Here is a 19,227-nt window from a genome sequence, read left to right as displayed (position 1 = left end):
GTCGCATGGATCTGGTATGGGAGATCCCACGAGTCACACTGATGTTGGGCTTGGTGGTGGAGGTCTTGGAGATTATTTCGTAGGTGTTCCCAGTGATGATCATACCCTTCAGGAGAGTACTCCATGGGTGAGTCCGGGCTCGATGTTTGGAGACTTACTTGCTAGTGATGGCATTGTGGCCGAGTTCGGTGGACCGCATTTCCTTGATGATATCCAGACCATCATGCAGGAGGATGAGGCTGCAGCCGGACGGGTTCAGACGACAGGGACACAGGCACCCCTGGATGTAGATCTGAACGAGCCTGCCACGGTAGCTCCTGCGCATCCTTTTGCCATGGGTGGGACCCTAGCATCGGCCCAGACTATTGGGTCACATTCAGTTGCCGGCCCGTCATCATCCAGACCCGTGCATGTTGCGCCTGTGACCCCGAGACAGCCAGTTCCGGATGACAGCGACGAGTCGATTGAGGATGAGGAGCCATTTATACGTAGGGGTTACCGGACACGGGTGCCACGCCGTTGCGGCACTGGATCGCACCTATTTAGATGATTTATGGATAGTGGTGTATGTCATGTTGTTATATTTATATTGTGTACCTTGTTGGTTGGTTATCATTGTTATGGTATGTACTTTGTTGTTATGTTATTTGATGTTATGTTATGTACTTCGATGTTTTGTTATGTCATTTACTTTGATGTCTGCTACTTTTATGTTATGATATATAGTTTGATGTTATCTTATTCGTTATCAGTCATCCCATGATATAATGTTGTTTGTTTTAGATATTAATTTCAATCATTTAAAAGACATTCAACAGAAATATTTGGTACGAATAACAAGTTTCATTACTCATAGGAAACAACTTAGTTCCATGGAGAACAATGGTTGCTAACTGAAGTAGAAGACAAGTGCTAATACATTAACAAATAAAAACAGACAAACCAAATCTCCTACTGATTTCCAGCAGTCCCGCTGGGGCCTGCGGCTTGTGGACAACTACACCTGGTGTGACCTGGCTGCCTGCAGAGGCCACATCTCTTTGGCCGGTTCGGATCTGCTTCATCCATGTTGGTGCGAATTCTTGTGGATCTAGGACGACCCTCCCTCGCACGCCTCATATTCGGATCCGGTATAACGGTAGGCCCGGCATAAGGTGGCCAGAAACCCTCTGGAATGGGAGGTGTAAATCCCATCTGATAGACACCGAAAACGGAACTAAGGCGATAGACCTCGTGGACGTAAGGCTGCCATGTAAGTCGTGAATAAGCACAGCATGCCAGTGCGTGCGGACAGGGAAAATGAAGTGCTTGGAAATATCCACAATCACAAGTCTTAGACCCTAATGAGACCCTGTACGTACCAAGAGAGAATGAACCTGTCGGAGTCGTCTTAGCAACGGTGTACTCCGAGTTATCCCTGTCGTAAACAGTCACCGTGAAGCACCTGGCTGTCTTCAGGTTGGCCTTGATACACTTTACTAGATATTGACTGAATTGTTGTCCAGTACCCATCTGAGCCTCGGCCTCCCTACCCTTATGGACAAATAGCTCAGCTAGCCTTCCGTATGTGGCCTTCACCAGCGAGCAAACAGGGAGGTTTCTTACCCCCTTCAGGATTGAGTTGACACATTCCGAAATATTGGTCGTCATGTGCCCGAATCTCCGACCCTCATCACAGTACTGTGTCCACAACGAATACTCGATTCGGTTTGCCCAGTCACACATTGCCGGATTCTCAGAGCGCAGAATGTCAAACCAGTAGTCGAACTCCACTTCGGTCTTGGCATATGCGGCGTTAACAAGAAGCCTCCGGGCATCTTTTCCCTTGAACGTCAAGGCAAAATTCGCTGCAACGTGTCAAATGCAGAACGCCCGGTACGCAGCAGGCGGTAGCCATCCCCCATCCGGAGCCTCGAGGGCTGCCTTGATGCCGTTATGCCTATCTGAAATAACTAACAGACCCGGCTGAGGTGTCATGTGCTCACGGAGGTGGGAAAGAAAGAAAGACCATGACTCTGCATTCTCACCCTCAACTAGTGCAAATGCCACGGGGAGGATGTTCGAGTTTCCGTCCTGTGCAATGGCGACTAGCAATGTTCCCCCATACTTCCCATATAGATGGGTGCCATCAATACTAACCAAAGGCTTGCAATGACGGAATGCCTGGATACAAGGGGGGAAAGTCCAGAACAGCCTATGAAAATAAACCTGAGACTCGTCAACCTGTCCCCCAACTCGAACAGGGCAAGTCCTGAGGACGGCTACAGTGCCAGGCATCGTCAGCTGAACTCCTAAAACCCACCTAGGGAGCTCATTGTACGACTCGTCCCAGTCCCCATATATGACGGCAACAGCCTTCTGCTTCACCATCCATACCCTCCTGTACGTTGGCCTGAACCCAAAGTGTGCGGCCGTGGCATTTTGAAGCACCTTGATGTTCACAGCTGCATCAGCCCTAACCATCGGCATAATGAAGGTGGATATGACATGGTAGTCCAGACTCCTATGGTCGCTGGAGATGAAGCTGGCGAGACATGTATGCGGTCCGTTGTATCACTTCACTTCCCAAATACCCTTCCGCTGTCGGAAACTCAACCGAATCAGCCATGTGCACCCATTCCCAAACTCAGAACACTTTCCCACATACCTGCGGTAGTCAGACTCAACGACCTTGTACTGGACCCTTCGGCGGATACTGTACGTCTTCACACTCAACAGCGCCTCATCTTTATCCTGAAATTGTTGGCCAACCTGGAACTCGTTCATACCGGCAGACCCCTCGGTATCTCTAGCGCCAAATCCTGAGGGCTGCAGAGCATTTTCGTCCTGCCACATGGCATCCAGGTCCAACAAGGAAAAATGGGGTGGATACTGCTGTGTGCCGGAACTAGATCCACCTGTAGCCCTTATCGGAACAGTAGTTCCAACATCATCGCCGCTTTCATCAGCGATCATTTCCGGCTCCACGTCATCGTCATCTGGATCATCAAACAAACCATCACCAAAGCCAGCCGGTGTGGGACAATGTACCTCGGTGGGAATATGTTCCCCATACCGAACCTCGTCTCCAACATTGCCGCTCAGATCAACAGCAAACGAAGGGGACGCAACAGGCTGCATCGGTGGCTCATACACAGGAGCAGAGGATGAAGCAACAGCCGGTCTCGAGCTCGAGCCGGCAACCGCGGCTATAGTATTGGCATTCCGGTTCGAACCACCCGAGCTAGATACCACATCAACCAACTTTGCCAACAACTCTGGTGTCCTTACCTCGGGAAACTGCCTACGACAAAGAAACATAACCTGCAAGTCCTCGTCACTACCGATTGTGGAACAATCGAACTTCACGGTGTCATGGAGCACCGCTGTTGGAATGCGGTAGAAAAACTTCTTGACCCTTTTAACTCCTTCGAGACCAAGCTTCTCCAGCACAGAGCTAACAAGAGCATCGTAGGTGGTTGTTGGCGTCACGATAATACATAGGGGATCCTTATCAGTGAACTTCACGCCGGACCGAGTTTTTCTCTTAATCGACCCTCTGTAATGTACCAGCACTAGGAAACTCTCCGCACTAGCCATCCCCCTCTTTGTTGAGAGCATCACGAGTTCACAGCATATATATATAGCTCTGGTTCGCACTATATATATATATAATTCGAAACAATTTGTTTCGAATTATGTTGTATCACACGCTAACATACTAATTCGAATTAACTAAATTCGAATTAGTTAAGTCTAATTCGAAACAACTTGTTTCGAATTACTTTATTTTGTTTCCTTCCTAGTAATTCGAATTAAGTCAATTCGAATTACTTTAATTCGTTGCATGCACATAATTCGAATTATATCAATTCGAATTACTTGATAGTATAATTCGAATCTTATTGATTCGAATTATATAATAATTCGTCCTAGTGGATTCAGGTGTGGATTTTTTATTTGGCTGATTTGGGTAATTTGGAGCTCTCCTTGGCTTATTTCGGTTTTTTACCCTTAATATAATTAATCACTAATTATTAACAAATTTTATCATTAATATATAATCACTTTCCAAACATAACTTTAAGAAGAGACACATGAAAGCTAGTCAGAAGGTGTCATGTCAGTATGTTTGTCCCTATAACACTATGCGTCATAGAATAATACTTGTTTAAATTCTGGTATAATACACACAAAATTTCAGTTCAATTCATATTTTTGTTAGAATTTCTTAAATTTATTCTTTCCTAATTTATTAAATCTGTATGTATATATTCTATTATTCAATACATATTGTATTTTTGTATAACATTCTTCATATATGATTAATATTGTTCAACATATTACAATATAATACAAGGTAGTTATAAATAAAATGACTAAAATAAAAATATTGTAAATTAAATAAAACAAATAAAAATATTGTAAATTAAATCAAACAAACACGTATACTATTATTCTCTTAAAATCAATAAATAAGATAAATTAATTCAAAACATAATCATGTTTTTCGTCAAACCCTATCTATTATTCAAAATACCTATCCCATGATTTAATTTTCAATGTATCTCATTTGATTTTCATTGTATCTTAATTAGATACCTTAATTTATTCTTTATGTAGATAAATTTTTTAATTCATTGTATTTTCATTTTCCAAATGGAGCAAAGGATATTTTTTAAAGAAAATTTTAATTTTAACGGGAGGATAAAGATAGAAAAAATAAAATATTTAGAATAAAAATAGAACACTTATGAACGCAATTAAAACTTAACAGAAATACTAGAGACTAAAATAATTGTTATTTGTTCTAGTGTGTTTAGACTGTGGTGTGGTTTGTTAAATTGAAATTTAAATGAAAGTGATTTTATAAAATTGATTTTTAGTAAAAGTAAATTTGTGTTAATATAATTTATGTTTGATAATTCTATATTAAAATTGATTTTTGATAAAATAAATATTGTTTGAATAATATTAGTTAAAATTATTTTTAGATAGATAATTACTAAAAAGGACATGACATTAAATTATAATGTTATTTTTTTATGTATATTAATTTTTTTGATACTTTTTTTATATTTTTTTATTTAGTATATTTTTAGTATGCTATAATTTTTTACTATAACACACAAAATCACAATTATAAAGTCAGCAAAAAAAATCACAATGATAAAAGTGTATAATATCAAACAAAAAGGTAATAAAAAAACAAAAATAATAAATAATAAAAAAAACTCATATAAAGAGAAATAATAAGAATTTCATAAATAATACAATAACATGTACAAAGAATAAAGTTGATAAAAAAAATAAATGTTGAATATCTATGGCTAAAAATCTGTTAGTAAAACGTAAAAGCTAAAAATTGTTATTTTTTTTATCACTATGATTTTAAGTATAAAATCACTTCTACATTCATAAAGAGAAAAATTAGTCAAACAAAAAATTGAAACTTTTAAAAAACTGAAACGTGCTTTTTTTTTTGTAAGGTATTTGTCAAACACATTTATAGTATATATTATATGAAAAATAAGTTTTAGATAAGTTAATATCCATTTTTTACCAACAAAACCGATCATATTCGGATAAAAGTAAAATTTTAAAAGTCTAAATGTAAATCAAAATTGAATAAGATAAAATAAAAGAATATATTTAAGTATAAAATATTTTTTATAAAAAATGATTATTCTATTTTTCATTAATTTCTATGAACCAAACTTTCATTAAAACAAAAAATAAATGAACAAATATACACACAAAAATTTGTTATGAATAAGTATATACAAAAATTCATAAATATCAAAATACAAAGATTGTTTTTAATGAACAAAAAATATAATGCCGTTAATGAATATGTAAGACTTGAAATGTACTTTTATTCATTAAAAATAATTTTGAGAGTATACTTTGATATTACAAATTTTAATGCATACTTTTACCTATCCCAAATATTTTATAAGTTATTATAACAAAAAAAAGATTGTAAAGAATCCAATTGATTCATCATTTTTTTGTTTTTTGAGATGATGTCTGTGGCGAAAAAACTTATTTCATTGTAAAGGAGGTTTATGTAGAGTAAGGAGGATGAGAAAGATGGGATGCCGGTGGTAAAGTGGAAACTAGTGCAAATTCCAAAAAGTCAAGGCGGTCTGGATGTGGGAGATGCAGTGAATCGTAACACAGCTCTCTTGTTTAAGTGGTGGTGGCAGTTTTCAAAAGAAGACTGTCCATTATGGAAGAAGATTGTGTGCTCATGTAATAACTTGAATCATTCAGAGATGCTTGCTAGCCAACATGTGCCTAAACAGGGTGGTCCGTGAAAGGATATTTATCGGTTACAGGTTGTTGATCAACGTGTTAGGGATAAATTGATTCGGGGCCTAAGTTGGAAGGTAGGGGATGGAAGGAGGATTCAGTTCTGGGAGGACAGCTAGCTACAAAACGGGACATTGAAAGATACTTATCCAAGACTTTTTTCGGTTTCAAACCAATGAGGTTCTGTTATGGGGGATTGTGGTTTTTGGGATGGGCTGGAATGGATATGGAATTTTCAATGGAGGAGGGAATTGTTCTAATGGAAGATGGAGTTACTTAATCAGCTCCATGCAACCTTACAATTGGCCAAGTTAACTACTCTGAGAGAGGATCGAGTCATATGAAAGTTTGATAAAAAAAAGGGGTATTTTTTCTACTAACTCGTTTGTACAGGTTATGCAGGCAGAAATGCTCCCGAAAGATATCACCAATTACAGTTTCACTAGCACTATTTGAAACTATGTTCCACAAAGAGTTGAGTTATTTGCTTGGTTTGTTTTGGTAGAAAGAGTAAACACTAAAGAAAGACGGGCTCGTTTAGGTGTTATTGGTCAGGAAGATATTCTTTGTGTACTGTGTAACAAAGAGCTAGATCACATATTTCACTTGTTTATTAGTTGAGTTTTCTTGGAAGGTGTGGTGTGCTTGGTTGTTTACGTCAGGTAGACTATGGACGATTCCAAATAATATTAAGCAACACTTTGAGAGTTAGGTGGCAGCTTCAAGAGAGAAAAGAGAACATAAACAATAATTCCAGATGATTCTGTAACTTCTTTACTGTTGTCTAAAATATTTGGCTCGAAAAGAATAATAGAATTTTTCAGAATAAGCACTTGGAGGTAGAAGATATCATCAATAGAACGGTAAACAGCTACCTAAAATGACAAGATATTGACTCCCAAAATTGTTGATAGCAACACTCGAAATGACTATATTTTAACGTGTTTGTTTGATTGTTGATTTTAATTGCTCCACCTTATTGTATAAAATTCTTTACTTCCAAAAAAATATATATACGAACAATCTGTACATTGAGCTACTTTTACAAGAAATTTTAAGAAAGAGCAAGACATGAAAATTTATAAAATTTATGTAAAATAATAATAATAATAATAATAATAATAATAATAATAATAATAATAATAATAATAATAATAATAATAATAATAATAATAACTTGACAACTGACAAGAATCCTTTCTCAGCTTAAATATTCTTCCATCAAATCCAATAATAAGAACAAACGCCACATCCCAATATGTTACCAGCCACCAATTTTCCTCGGCTAGTTTTCAGAACCATCAAATGCACAAAAACACAAGCCTAGATGTCATGAAAAGCAATGATTGCCCAGAAAAAGTCCAGCAATCGGGTCTTCAGGTTGCTCATTCTCCGTCTTTTATGGATCCCCTTATGGTGCAACAACTCTACCATAAACCACACAAATCAAAGGAATCGAAAATTTAAAAGCACATTTCCCAAGATGAAGCAGATGGAAGAAAGCAGCTTGGCAAAAATTTAGCTGAAAACTTATTGCTAGTTAGAATCATTATCATGCATGCCTTAAGTAATTACTAACTAGGAATAGCACAACCACTTGAAAGAAAGGATTATCTCAAGATGACATCGGCTTATAGACCTCAGAGCCTTTTTCCATTCTTGTACTCCCTCATACTTTAGTAACATTAGGATATCAACCTTGAGAAAAGAGTTGAACAAAGCGAGAGTAATGATAGAAGAAATACAGACCTTCACCTCCATCATCTTCCCTCACGCCACCACTTGAAGAAAGATCAGTGGCCTCCTGCACTGCTAGGTTCTGATGTCCGGATGGAACAGTATCTCCATATTCATCATTTAGCATGGAAGTTGCCATGGGCTGCTTCAGATTGGGAACATGTGTCATGTATGTAAATTAGTATCTTCATTTTCATTTTTTTTCCAATGAAATGAGACAGTCTGAGTAGAAATTCGTTTGTGCGCACATGTGTGGGTGTGAGAGACAGAGGAGAGGCAGGAAGGAGTTTCAGTTATACCTCATCTTCCAATGGAGTTGGGGCAAGAGTTTGCACCTGCAAAGCCATTGATGCCCTGATTAAATTGTACAAGCAGTAAAAGAAAAAGATGAAACTCCATATGTTATAGTGGAAACAAATAGGGTAGCAATGCTAGAATAGCACAAGCTGAAGTCAAAAGTATCAAACAAGCATAACAAGGACAGCTACATCTACCTTTAATGTTTTTCTATTTTTAGGATTTTATTAAGGAGAAAAAGTAAAACAGAGAAACAAAAACAGACATGATTCACAAAAACCTAAAAACTGAAAATGAAAACAAATAACATTTTCACAGACCAAACAAGCTCTTATGATCTCATAAATTTCCCAGATTTTTCATTAAGCATCCAAGGCAAATTTTGAAACCATTTCATCCTTCTCTTATTTTGATAAAAGAGGACATATAATTTACTGATAAAAAATAATATTACAGCATACCTTCAACATCTCAGATTCAGTGGGGCGGAGCCGAGGCTCTTTGGTCAGGCACTTCGCAACAAAATCATGAAAAATAGAGACCTGAAAAGGAAAATCAAATTAAAGTATAAAACCAATATCAAGTTGTCATGTTTAAAGATATCATAACTGAATTAGGATATGGACATTGCCATGTGATAATAGCACATTAATCGTAATTTTTAAATAGCTCAAATGATCGGGGTATATATACTAACTAGTGCCCTGGTAATCTATGTAGAACATAAGGCGGCAGACCAACTTCGTACTGTCTCTCTGTATGAGCAGGAAAATAAAAGAACATAATAACAATAAGAGAAGAAATTACAATGAATTTGGATGATTAAGAATTCTTATTGAAAGAAAAACGTATTGTTAATCCTTAACACATGATAGCATACTTCCATTTATATGAATGTTCAAGATTTACATGAACTTAAAATCCAACAAATTAGGTCAACTGAGGTGGTTCTTCCTTATAGAAAAAGAATGTATCTAGCATGCAACTAGCTAAAGAGGGCACAATATAAGTCGCTCAAGGGTTATATAGTTTCCTTACCAGAGTTGACTACATAAACTTTAAGTTTAATACATCCTCATTTTAGGTGATCAAAGTTTAATGGCATCTTAATCAATCAATCCTTACACGCTCTCACTTCTTTCCCCTCAAATTTTATATTAGTAAAATAAGCTTGTTCAACAGAGAGTACAGACTACAAGGGCAAAAGTTTTGCAGCAACTTAGTGGTGATTTATAAAAGACAACAGAAGCACAACATATTAATATGGCACATAGAAAAGAAAATTCAAGATCAATATTACTATCAAAACAAAAGATAGCATTCTAAATCAATACACAACCAACAAGTAACTGTTCTAGTTTACTGCTTCACTAATAGCAGAAAGTATATCTAGGATATTATAGTAAAGAAACAAACCATTTTTCTTTATCCTCAAGCATTGGAGCTGGCTCAATGGATATCATGAATAAAACCTATGAAGAATAATAAAGGAAAGATCATCGTACACTTCATCCAAAGAATCACGTGTGTGGCATGTGTCACCCATCATACTGTTTAGCCAATTAAGCTGATGTATTACAGACTTTAGAGGCGTACAGCTTATAAGGTGTTGCCAGAAATTTTAATGTGATTGGAAAGAAAATAGAAATTAAATATTTCTGAAAGCGGAATCTATTAAGCTCGCACTAACAGCAGAAACTACCAAAACATTTGTTCTTTCACACTCATGAAGCTAGTTTGTGAGAGTGTATGGGAGAGAGGAATTCTGGGTCCTTTCATCGCTAGTTAATTATTCATCCAAATAACTCACAAAATACAGCCTAATGTTTACATTCCTTATAATTCATAGCATTTATGTTTCTCCTCCCTGATTTAAATACTCAAAGCTTCTCCAACTGACAAACTTGTAACAGTAACACTTAATCTTCCACACTTTATGTGAACTTCAACATAAATACAAGTTAAACAACAGCTAAGAAAGAGTAGGAACATAGAGATTAGATATTTCTAATACAACAACGTTCAATATCAATTTAGCACTAACCCTCATCGGATGCACTGATGATCTTGGAGGAACTCCCTGAAAAATATGATAACAAAATTTAACCAAATCCATGCATGAGGATCAGCAAAATTTGTTTAATATCGCATCAGTATAAATAAAGAGAACTACCATAAGACTTCAATTTAAATACAAGAGTTAATACCATAAATAACAAGATATGGATGAACGTGATAATATAACCTCATAACAATAATTCTTTCTACATAAGATCCAAAAATATTTAATATATTTAAACTAACATGCTTTGTACCTCAACCACCTTAGAAGACACCCCAAAACAAACACAAAGTATTAACCCAGTAACAAATATCTTATCTTACAGAAGGTGATAGGAAAAGGAGAAAAGGGTAAGAGGAAAACTCAAATGAACACGCAGTGGATAAACTAACAGCTCACTTGGATACAAAGGAAATTAAAGCAGAGATTAAGTATATACCTCAGCCATTTCAATCGCAGACACACCAAGAGCCCAAACATCTACCTGGAGAAAATGTAATAAATAAAATGATATTATGTATAGCCATGCCCAATATTAAAAAAGAGAGAAAGTGCTATTTATCTTGACACTAATTAATTATTCTATAAACAGAAACTGTTGAATCAAAGTACTATTGATTTCTTGAAAAACCAGTAAGCCAGCTTGGAAACTAACAACATAAACGACCTAGATTCCTCTTTATATATCAGTATTTCCAAATATGTACCATATAATCAACATTATCAATGGTTTATATAAATTGCAAGGTGATAGTGGTTGATCATTTGATCTTCATTCTCTCTGTCAGATGGTTTGTTACTTGATCTTCATCCTCTCTACCAGACTCATACTTGCAACCTTGAGTAAAAAGTGATAGGCAACTAACTCTTCGTTATTTTGCACACAATATATTGCAATTTCTTATATATATATATGCCTTCAAAGAATAATACTCTTCAACAACTAATGAACTGTTATCATAAATAGTAAATAATGAGTTCCTATATGACTAATTCCCTGGAAACTATTAATGTGTCTGTATGATTCTGAAAAAGTAACAAGAAAACTAAATAATCCGTCCATCCACTTTACCAATATTATGTAATAATCAAGCATTTAAGCAATAAATCAAGAGTAGAAAATGCAACAGTATGAAATACAGATGCATCACGATGAAAACCAGCTTCACAAAATTAAAGTACAATACCTTTCCATCATAGCGACTTTCCTGAATAACTTCTGGAGACATCCAATGAGGGGTTCCAATGAACTAAAAAGCACATTAAACTAGAACATCAAAAGTCTTGCCATGATTTAGCACTAATAACATGTCTATATAAAAGCCAAAAACTCCACTGACTACAGTTTAAATGCTAAAACTGGTTCTTCCATGATCAAAAGGGAAGATACAAGTTCACATCACTTACCCATAGCAATTAATTTGATTGAAAAAACCGGAAAATCACAATAATAAGTTGCAAGCATATACTAGGACGGTAAATTTATGTCATAAACAACAAATTAATCAGAAACAATCAAATATTTTAATTTATTTATGCACACTTGTAAGTGAAGCCATTGCCACCAGCAAGTTACAACAACAACTACTACAAATTAATCAGAAACAAGCAAATATTTTAATTGATTTATGCACACTTGTAAGTGAAGCCATTGCCACCGGCAGGTTACAACAACAATAATAGATGGGTCTGCTACATGGATCAAATGACGCTATTGCGCCCTATCGTGTATCATGTATACAGTGAGACTGTTTACACGTAGATCTCCTTTGACTACCTTATGGAAGTTACTGAAGCAGTGTGCAAAAATTAATAATAATACCCTGCTCAGTTTAAGGATGCAATATGACTTATAGAACATATATGTCAATTGAAAGGTAAAGATAAATATGCAGGGAACAAATGTTTATTAACAGAAAGAGAAAAGCTCAAGGGACAGCAATTTTAATGTATATTGGCGAGCACCTTTAGCTAGCAGCCCAACACCTTTAGGTTGTTTGTTTCGGACTGAGATTGAGTATTATGTTTGGTGATCAGAGACTGGAACTAAAATTTCACTCTCGAGACACAAAATTTCAGTCTCTTCAGTAAAAAGGGAGACTAAAACTTTAATAACATTTCGTTTCAAAAATACTCTCATTTAACTTTTCGAATTCTAAATCTATCCATCGGTCTCCATATTTATCTTAAATCAAATATGATACTGAGACATAACTCAGCTCAGTATATTTTATACCGAACACAATACAAAAACTTAATTAAATCTCTGTCTCTCAATTTCTATCTCTCAATCTCAATCTCCCTTCCAAATGCAGCCTTAGTTTAGTAACACAACACCATTCTTTTAACTAATATTTTTAAATATTGTTGGCTAACGACCGGCCAAAAATAGTAAATTGTGTTGGCCCTGTAGCATTGCTCTAACAAATGGGTAGTGAGAGGCAGGCTTAAATTCTAATCATAGTTTTTGATGGCGAACAACTCAGGGTAGAAAGGGTAAAAATCCGCCATGAGGTCATAGCAGATGGCGTTGTGGCAAATGGCAGAAATGGGGAAACATAAAAAATATATATAAACTGTATGCAAATAAATACTAAAATAATCTACAAAAAATAAATAAAACTACTACAAGATTAAAAAGAAAAATAAAATCTAAACCACTAACTACTAATAATTTATCAATAATAACATGAAATTATTTATCCATATTATAACAATCAATATTAAAGATTAAAACTAATATCAAATTGACATAAATAATATTAATATAAACTAAGCAGCAGGCAGAATCAATTTGAGGGTTTAGAACGGAAAATTTAAAAAAAAAATTGAGGGGTGAAAATAGATAAAAGGGGATAATAAAAAACTTGAGGATTCAACTTATAAAGAGGAAAACAAAAAGGAAGCAGCTTAGAGAAGCAGATTCAGGAACAGGAACAACGTTCAACATCGTCGTCTTCCTCTGCAAGTCATGGTGCCATCTTCATCAATGTTCCGTGCCTTACTTTGAAATAAGTTGACACTTAATTAATTAGTAAGTAGTAATAATTAGTAATTACCTAGTCAATTTATCTCAATTTTGTTTAAAATAAGTTGACACTTAATTAATTAATGATAAATGTTTGAAATAATCGGGGCAGAAATACCGAATGTGGTGTCTGTGTTCTTGACCAAGGAGCACAAATTGCACACAACCCGGTCATGGGAATTTCTCGGACTACACAGAAATGACAAGAACTCAGCATGGCCAAAGGGAAGATTTGGTGAAAATACGATCATTGCTAACATTGACCCAGGTAATTAATTAATTAAGATTTTATATTCCAACACAGAAAATGATTTTATAATTAATACCAAACTTTTTCTTGCATAACAAGTGTACTAAGATTAGTGTCTATCTTTTCCTCCTCCTTTTTTCATAAATAGCCTACATTTAATATAAAATATCATTCCCCAAACTTTATATTATTTCCCCTTGAATAGGAGTTTGGCCAGAATCACATATTTGTCAAACATCTGAAACAAATCAGAACACATAGTATGATTGCTTGTAAAGACACAAGTAACATAAAAGCACTAAATGTAGAATATAGAAACAAAAGCTGTGCCATATGAACAAGTTCAGATTAGGAAAAGCAAATAATAGCTGCTTCTATATTAAAAGTTCAAAATTAGACATTGGACTTCTTACCCAATGCTACTCTTCTGCTTGCTAGCTCCCAACATAACAGACAACATATATCAATACATCAGATGTTGTAGTATCTCAAATATCAATAATCTGCAAGTGATTTGCATTCAAGTAATAACCTCCAGATAAGGTTCAAGGCTGATATAATCGAAGTAATCTTTGGACACTAGGATTAGTACGATATATGAATCCATCAGTATTAACTGAATGAAAAATATTATCGAGATTATGACCTACAGCAATAGCAACATCAATAAACACAATTGAAAACACACACCAAGCATCTGGATCAGGTTAAGTGCATAAATGATAAGGATGGAGAGGTGTTGGCTCAAGAGGAGAAGATTAATGAAAGGTGGAAGAGCTACTTCTACGAGTTATTTAATGAGGGACAGAAGACTCTTCCGAGCCTTGGTCGATTATGTACAAGGGAAGAAGATCAAAACTTTGACTACTATCGAAGGATTCGAGACTTCGAGGTAAAAGAAGCTCTAAAGCAGATGAAAAATGGCAGGGCAGTAGGACCTGATAATATCCGATTGAGGTTTGGAAGGGTCTTGGAGAAAAAGGCATCAACTGGTTAACCAAGCTTTTTAATGAGATTTTAGGGTCAAAGAAGATGCATGATGAGTGGAGAAAGAGCACCTTGGTACCTATCTACAAGAATAAGGGGGATATACAAAGTTGCGGAAACTATAGAGAGATCAAGCTTATGAGTCATACCATGAAGTTATGGGAAAGGGTGATAGAACGAAGGTTGAGAAAAGAGACACAAGTAACAGAGAAACAATTTGGATTTATGCCAGGCAGATCTACCACTGAAGTGATATACCTATTAAGAAGGATGATTGAGAGGTATCGTAGTAATAAAAGGGAGAAGGATGATGGAGAGGTATCGTAGTAATAAAAGGGATCTACATATGGTGTTTATTGATTTGGAAAAAGCGTATGATAGGGTACCAAGGGAGGTCTTATGGAAGGTTTTAGAAAAGAGGAGAGTAAGAATCGCATATATTCGGGCAATTAAAGACATGAATGACGGGGCCACAACTAGTGTGAAGACTCAAGGTGGTGCGACAGAGGAATTTCCTATTGGTATAGGATTACACCAGGGATCATCCTTAAGTCCATACTTTTTCACATTAGTCTTGGAAGTACTCACAGAGCACATCCAAGAGCCTGTGCCATGGTGCATGCTTTTTGCCGATGATATCGTCCTTATGGGAGAGTCAAGAGAAGACCTAAATAAGAAGTTGAAGTTATGGAGAAGCTTTAGAAGTGTATGGTCTGCGCATAAGCCGTAGCAAGACATAATATATGGAATGTAAGTTCAGTCTGAGAAGGGAAAACCCCAACATAGAGGTGAAGATTGGAGAAAATATCTTACGAAAAGTTAAAAATTTTAAGTATCTTGGGTGCATCATACAGGATAATGGAGAAATTGAACAGGATGTAAATCATAGGATCCAAGCAGGTTGGTCAAAATGGCGGAGTGCATCTAGTTTTATATGCGACAAAAAAGTGCCTTTAAAACTTAAAGGTAAATTCTATCGCACCGCTATAAGACCGGCTATGCTGTATGGTACGGAGTGTTGGGCGGCTAAAGGGGAGCACGAACATAAGCTGAGTGTGGCAGAGATGAAGATGTTGAGATGGATGAGTGGTAATACGCGATTGGATAAAATAAGGAATGAAGATATAAGGGAGAGAGTTGGAGTAGCACCCATTGTGGAAAAGATGGTTGAATCGGGTCTCAGGTGGTTTGGACATGTGAGAAGAAGACCGATAGAACATCCAGTCAGGAGGGTGGATGAGATGGAAGATGGACAAAGGGCGAAAGGCAGAGGAAGACCTAAGAAGACCATCCATTAGGTGGTCAAACGAGATCTACATGTAAACGGTTTCTCTGTAGACATGATACATGATAGAGCACAATGGCGTTGTTGGATTCATGTAGCCGACCCCACTTAGTGGGACAAGGCTTTGTTGTTGTTGTTGTAACTGCTCATCTGCAATTATCAAGAAAACTCTATTTAAGGTACGAAATTAATCTAGCACAACAAGTTTCTGATACTCCGGGCCAGCAATTGCAGTTTCCATGGCAGCTTCAGGACTTATTTCGCCATCATTGTCCATGAACAAGCTCAACAGATTCTTAGAGAACCCGCTCACGAGCGCCACTCCTTGCTGGGTGGATGGCACCGGAGTGGCCCTCGAATCCCTTAGATTCCAGAAAACAATCTGAGGAACGGCAGAGCCATAACCTTTCTCACTATATTTTCTAATAATTGCTTGGTAGTCAGTCTCCCAAGGGTTTGCGGATGCTTGATCGAACTCCATGTCACTGAACACAAATACCCTCTTAATCATCTGATCTGCTTTCAATTTTCCGTTCACAGCCACCTCTAAAATGCGATCAAATATAGCCTGAAAATCTGTGTTCCATCCCCACTCCATCTCCCTAATAAACTCAGCCTTGGAACGAAGATCTTCGCCTTCAATCAAATGAAGCTTAGGTTTCTTGCTGAATGTGATAACTTTTCCCTTCCATGGGTCCTCGTTCAATTCAGACACCAATAGTCCCAATGCCACAGAAACCTCCATGGGGACCCCATCCATGCTCCCAGAAACATCACACATAGCCAACAGTTCTTCATCTTACCTTTACTGAGCATGTCACTCACCATTCTGCTCCACTGTAGCTCTGCCACCTCACCGCCATCTCCGTCCCCCAAAGACCTAATAATCTCGTGAGGAAGTAAAGCGCCGGCTGCAATGGTAGTCTTCCCTGACTTCACGTCCTCGAGGTACTTCTCAAACCTTTCTTTGTCATGCTTTAAGAACTTTTCCTTATATAACTTCATGGCCACGGAGGCGACTCTCTTATACGGGATTGAATCCCAACAGTTCGCACCCATGAAAACCTCGGGAAGTTCTAGAACCTTCCTCAGAGGGACAAGAACGTGTTTCCTCAACCGATCGCGGACCCTGTAAGCATAATGCGCTTCCTCGATTCCTTCATATTCAGGGTTACCATTGCGAGGGAAGATCCTCTTGGCAATAGTCTCGCACAACAACGTTGATCGGTCAAAAGAAGAATCAACCGAAGGGCACCACTTTGCTGCAAGACTGATCTTGGTCAATGCACCGGAATTCAGATTCTGGAGATCATTTTTCAAACAATCGGCGAAGTGATCCAAGACGCTATCGTGCAGGAGACGAAAATTCTCGTCGCTCTTGTAACGATCGAGGAGTCTCTTGGCCATGAAGAGTTTCTTCTCTCCCCTCAAAGCATGGGCCTTCTCTTTCTCCGCCACAGGGTCCGAAACCTTCTTTAAGGGCTTTGATTTGATTGGCTTCCTCTTTAACCTGTTCCTCTTGCTGGATCGTTTAGCGCTAAGCCACCGCTGCTTCTGATTCTTGCGTACATCGAAACCTTCTAGAAGCCTGTAGAGTATCTCAGGGAGGTCTTTGAAATATCCAAAATCGGCGAGGGAGGGGACGTTGGCTGCTAGTGTCTTAGGGTGGTTAGAGAATAGCCACGTGGCAGCAGCGTAGAAGCCATCGCGATCGGACTTGCCAGTGCCACGGACGCCTCGGAGGTTACAGATTAGTTTGAGTGTGGTGAGGGGGTTGTGGGCACATGCCACGTGGAGCCTCTCTCTGACGGAGTCCGGGGGAGTGTCGGGGACGACGTGGAAGAAGAAGTCGAGGCATGGGTTGCCAGATGACAAGAAGGTTGCGGAGTTGTTTTCGGTGATTCCATTGGTGGTTGTGGTTGGATGGTGGTGGCGGCATTGTCGGCGGCGGTGGCGGTGGAGGTGGTGGTTAGGAAGGATTGTGGTTTAGGATTATAGATTTCAGGTGGGCCTAGGAGAGTGACCATCGGGCTTGTTGCTGGTGTGTGGGTTGAAATGAAATGGTGATAAAGACAGGCGAGAGGCCAACGTCGATGCGAAACTTGGAAAACTGAGCGAAAATGGTAGGATGGTTGTTTTGGGCGAACAGGTTCAGTGCAATTTTATTTTTATTGGAAAAATTAGAGGGCGGAGACAGATTTTTTTTTAAATAAATATTTAAATTTTTTGTTTACTCAAATATGTAATTTATAGTTAATTTATTATTTTATGTATCATTATGTATTTTGTTTATCAAGTGAAAGAGTTAATAATATACCTATCTCGTTTTTCACTATAAATGAAATAAAGTCAAAACAAATTTATTTACGCTATAAATAAAATATAGTATAATAAATTTAATTAAGATATAAAAGAATTTGCAGGTAGTAGTCTTAGTCATAAACAAATCACTTCTTATTATTCATTTTTCTTTCTTATTTTTTCAATAGGTTTAATAAGAATGTTGGAATGTATATATTTTTGTGAGTGTATATCTTAATTATCACATAAGAAATAATGACGATGGAGTTGTTTTCGAGTGTGATAATTATGTCTTACTGGGCATTCGTCAATTAGGTTCTTTCTCTGAGTTGAAAAGCATAATATTGACGAGTTTGGGTGCTAATGAGACAAAAATGGTTGGAAGAATTGGGTATAGATTGTTAACACCGATGGAAAATAGAGTATTTCGGCTTTGAGTTTTTTGGTTGGAGGGCGATGAGCATGTGCACTTGATGTTTAATGTTTACGGAAGAATCATGACCCAACAAGTTATAGAGCTTTTTGCGGAGGAAGGTGATGTAGTGGTTCTGAACACTCGAATTTTGTCCAAGATGATCCACCTCTTGCAACACCACCTTTGCATTGTGCTAGTCTAGTGGATCACATGAAGGTGGATAGTGAGGATTGGATGAAGAATACGTCGCCAACGGCAACAAAAGTGATTTTTCTGGGGATGATGAGGTGTTTGTACCAGAGACCCTAGTCGGTGAAACAGTTCGATATCTTCTGCTTGCCTCGAAGCCAGTTCCGAAGTTGTCTGTTGTAGCTAGCCATTATCACACGTTGAATCTTAATGCGATGCATGAGGATACTCCATTTTCCAATATGGGGGGAGATGATTACAACACAGATGGCAGTATGAAGTTTCGCATTAGACATAAATTCAAGAGCAGGGAGACTATCATGCTAGGTGTGAATAATTACAACATTCGGATGAGTGCTGAGTACAAGGTTGTCGAGTCTGA

General features: G+C 37.3%; 2 protein-coding genes, 1 long non-coding RNA gene and 1 pseudogene across 3 annotated transcripts; 1 reads left to right on the top strand and 3 right to left on the bottom strand.

Annotated features, from left to right (window-relative positions):
* Positions 1–2,553: 2,553 nt before the first annotated feature.
* Positions 2,554–3,579, bottom strand: LOC110278459 (uncharacterized). The gene has a single exon (XM_021136720.1). The coding sequence runs from the start codon at positions 3,577–3,579 to the stop codon at positions 2,554–2,556; it is 1,026 nt and encodes a 341-aa protein (XP_020992379.1).
* A 5,791-nt stretch (positions 3,580–9,370) lies between these two features.
* On the bottom strand, positions 9,371–13,355 carry LOC107478028 (serine/threonine-protein kinase 1-like). Its single transcript, XM_052259148.1, has 5 exons — positions 13,332–13,355; positions 11,578–11,640; positions 10,830–10,874; positions 10,373–10,408; positions 9,371–9,800 (listed from the first exon to the last, which is right to left on the bottom strand). Exons 1-5 carry the CDS (start codon positions 13,338–13,340, stop codon positions 9,726–9,728), a joined length of 228 nt encoding a protein of 75 aa, XP_052115108.1. The 5' UTR covers positions 13,341–13,355; the 3' UTR covers positions 9,371–9,725.
* LOC127745708 (uncharacterized) lies at positions 13,264–13,897 on the top strand. The gene is made up of 3 exons (XR_008007089.1): positions 13,264–13,424; positions 13,531–13,686; positions 13,874–13,897. It is a non-coding gene; the product is annotated as an uncharacterized LOC127745708 (long non-coding RNA).
* A 2,189-nt stretch (positions 13,898–16,086) lies between these two features.
* LOC107478162 (uncharacterized) lies at positions 16,087–17,911 on the bottom strand (annotated as a pseudogene).
* Positions 17,912–19,227: the final 1,316 nt, after the last annotated feature.

The sequence above is a fragment of the Arachis duranensis genome, chromosome 3 (assembly GCF_000817695.3).
Source record: "Arachis duranensis cultivar V14167 chromosome 3, aradu.V14167.gnm2.J7QH, whole genome shotgun sequence".
Taxonomy (NCBI): Eukaryota; Viridiplantae; Streptophyta; class Magnoliopsida; order Fabales; family Fabaceae; genus Arachis; species Arachis duranensis.
This window is presented reverse-complemented; position numbering and strand designations above follow the sequence as displayed.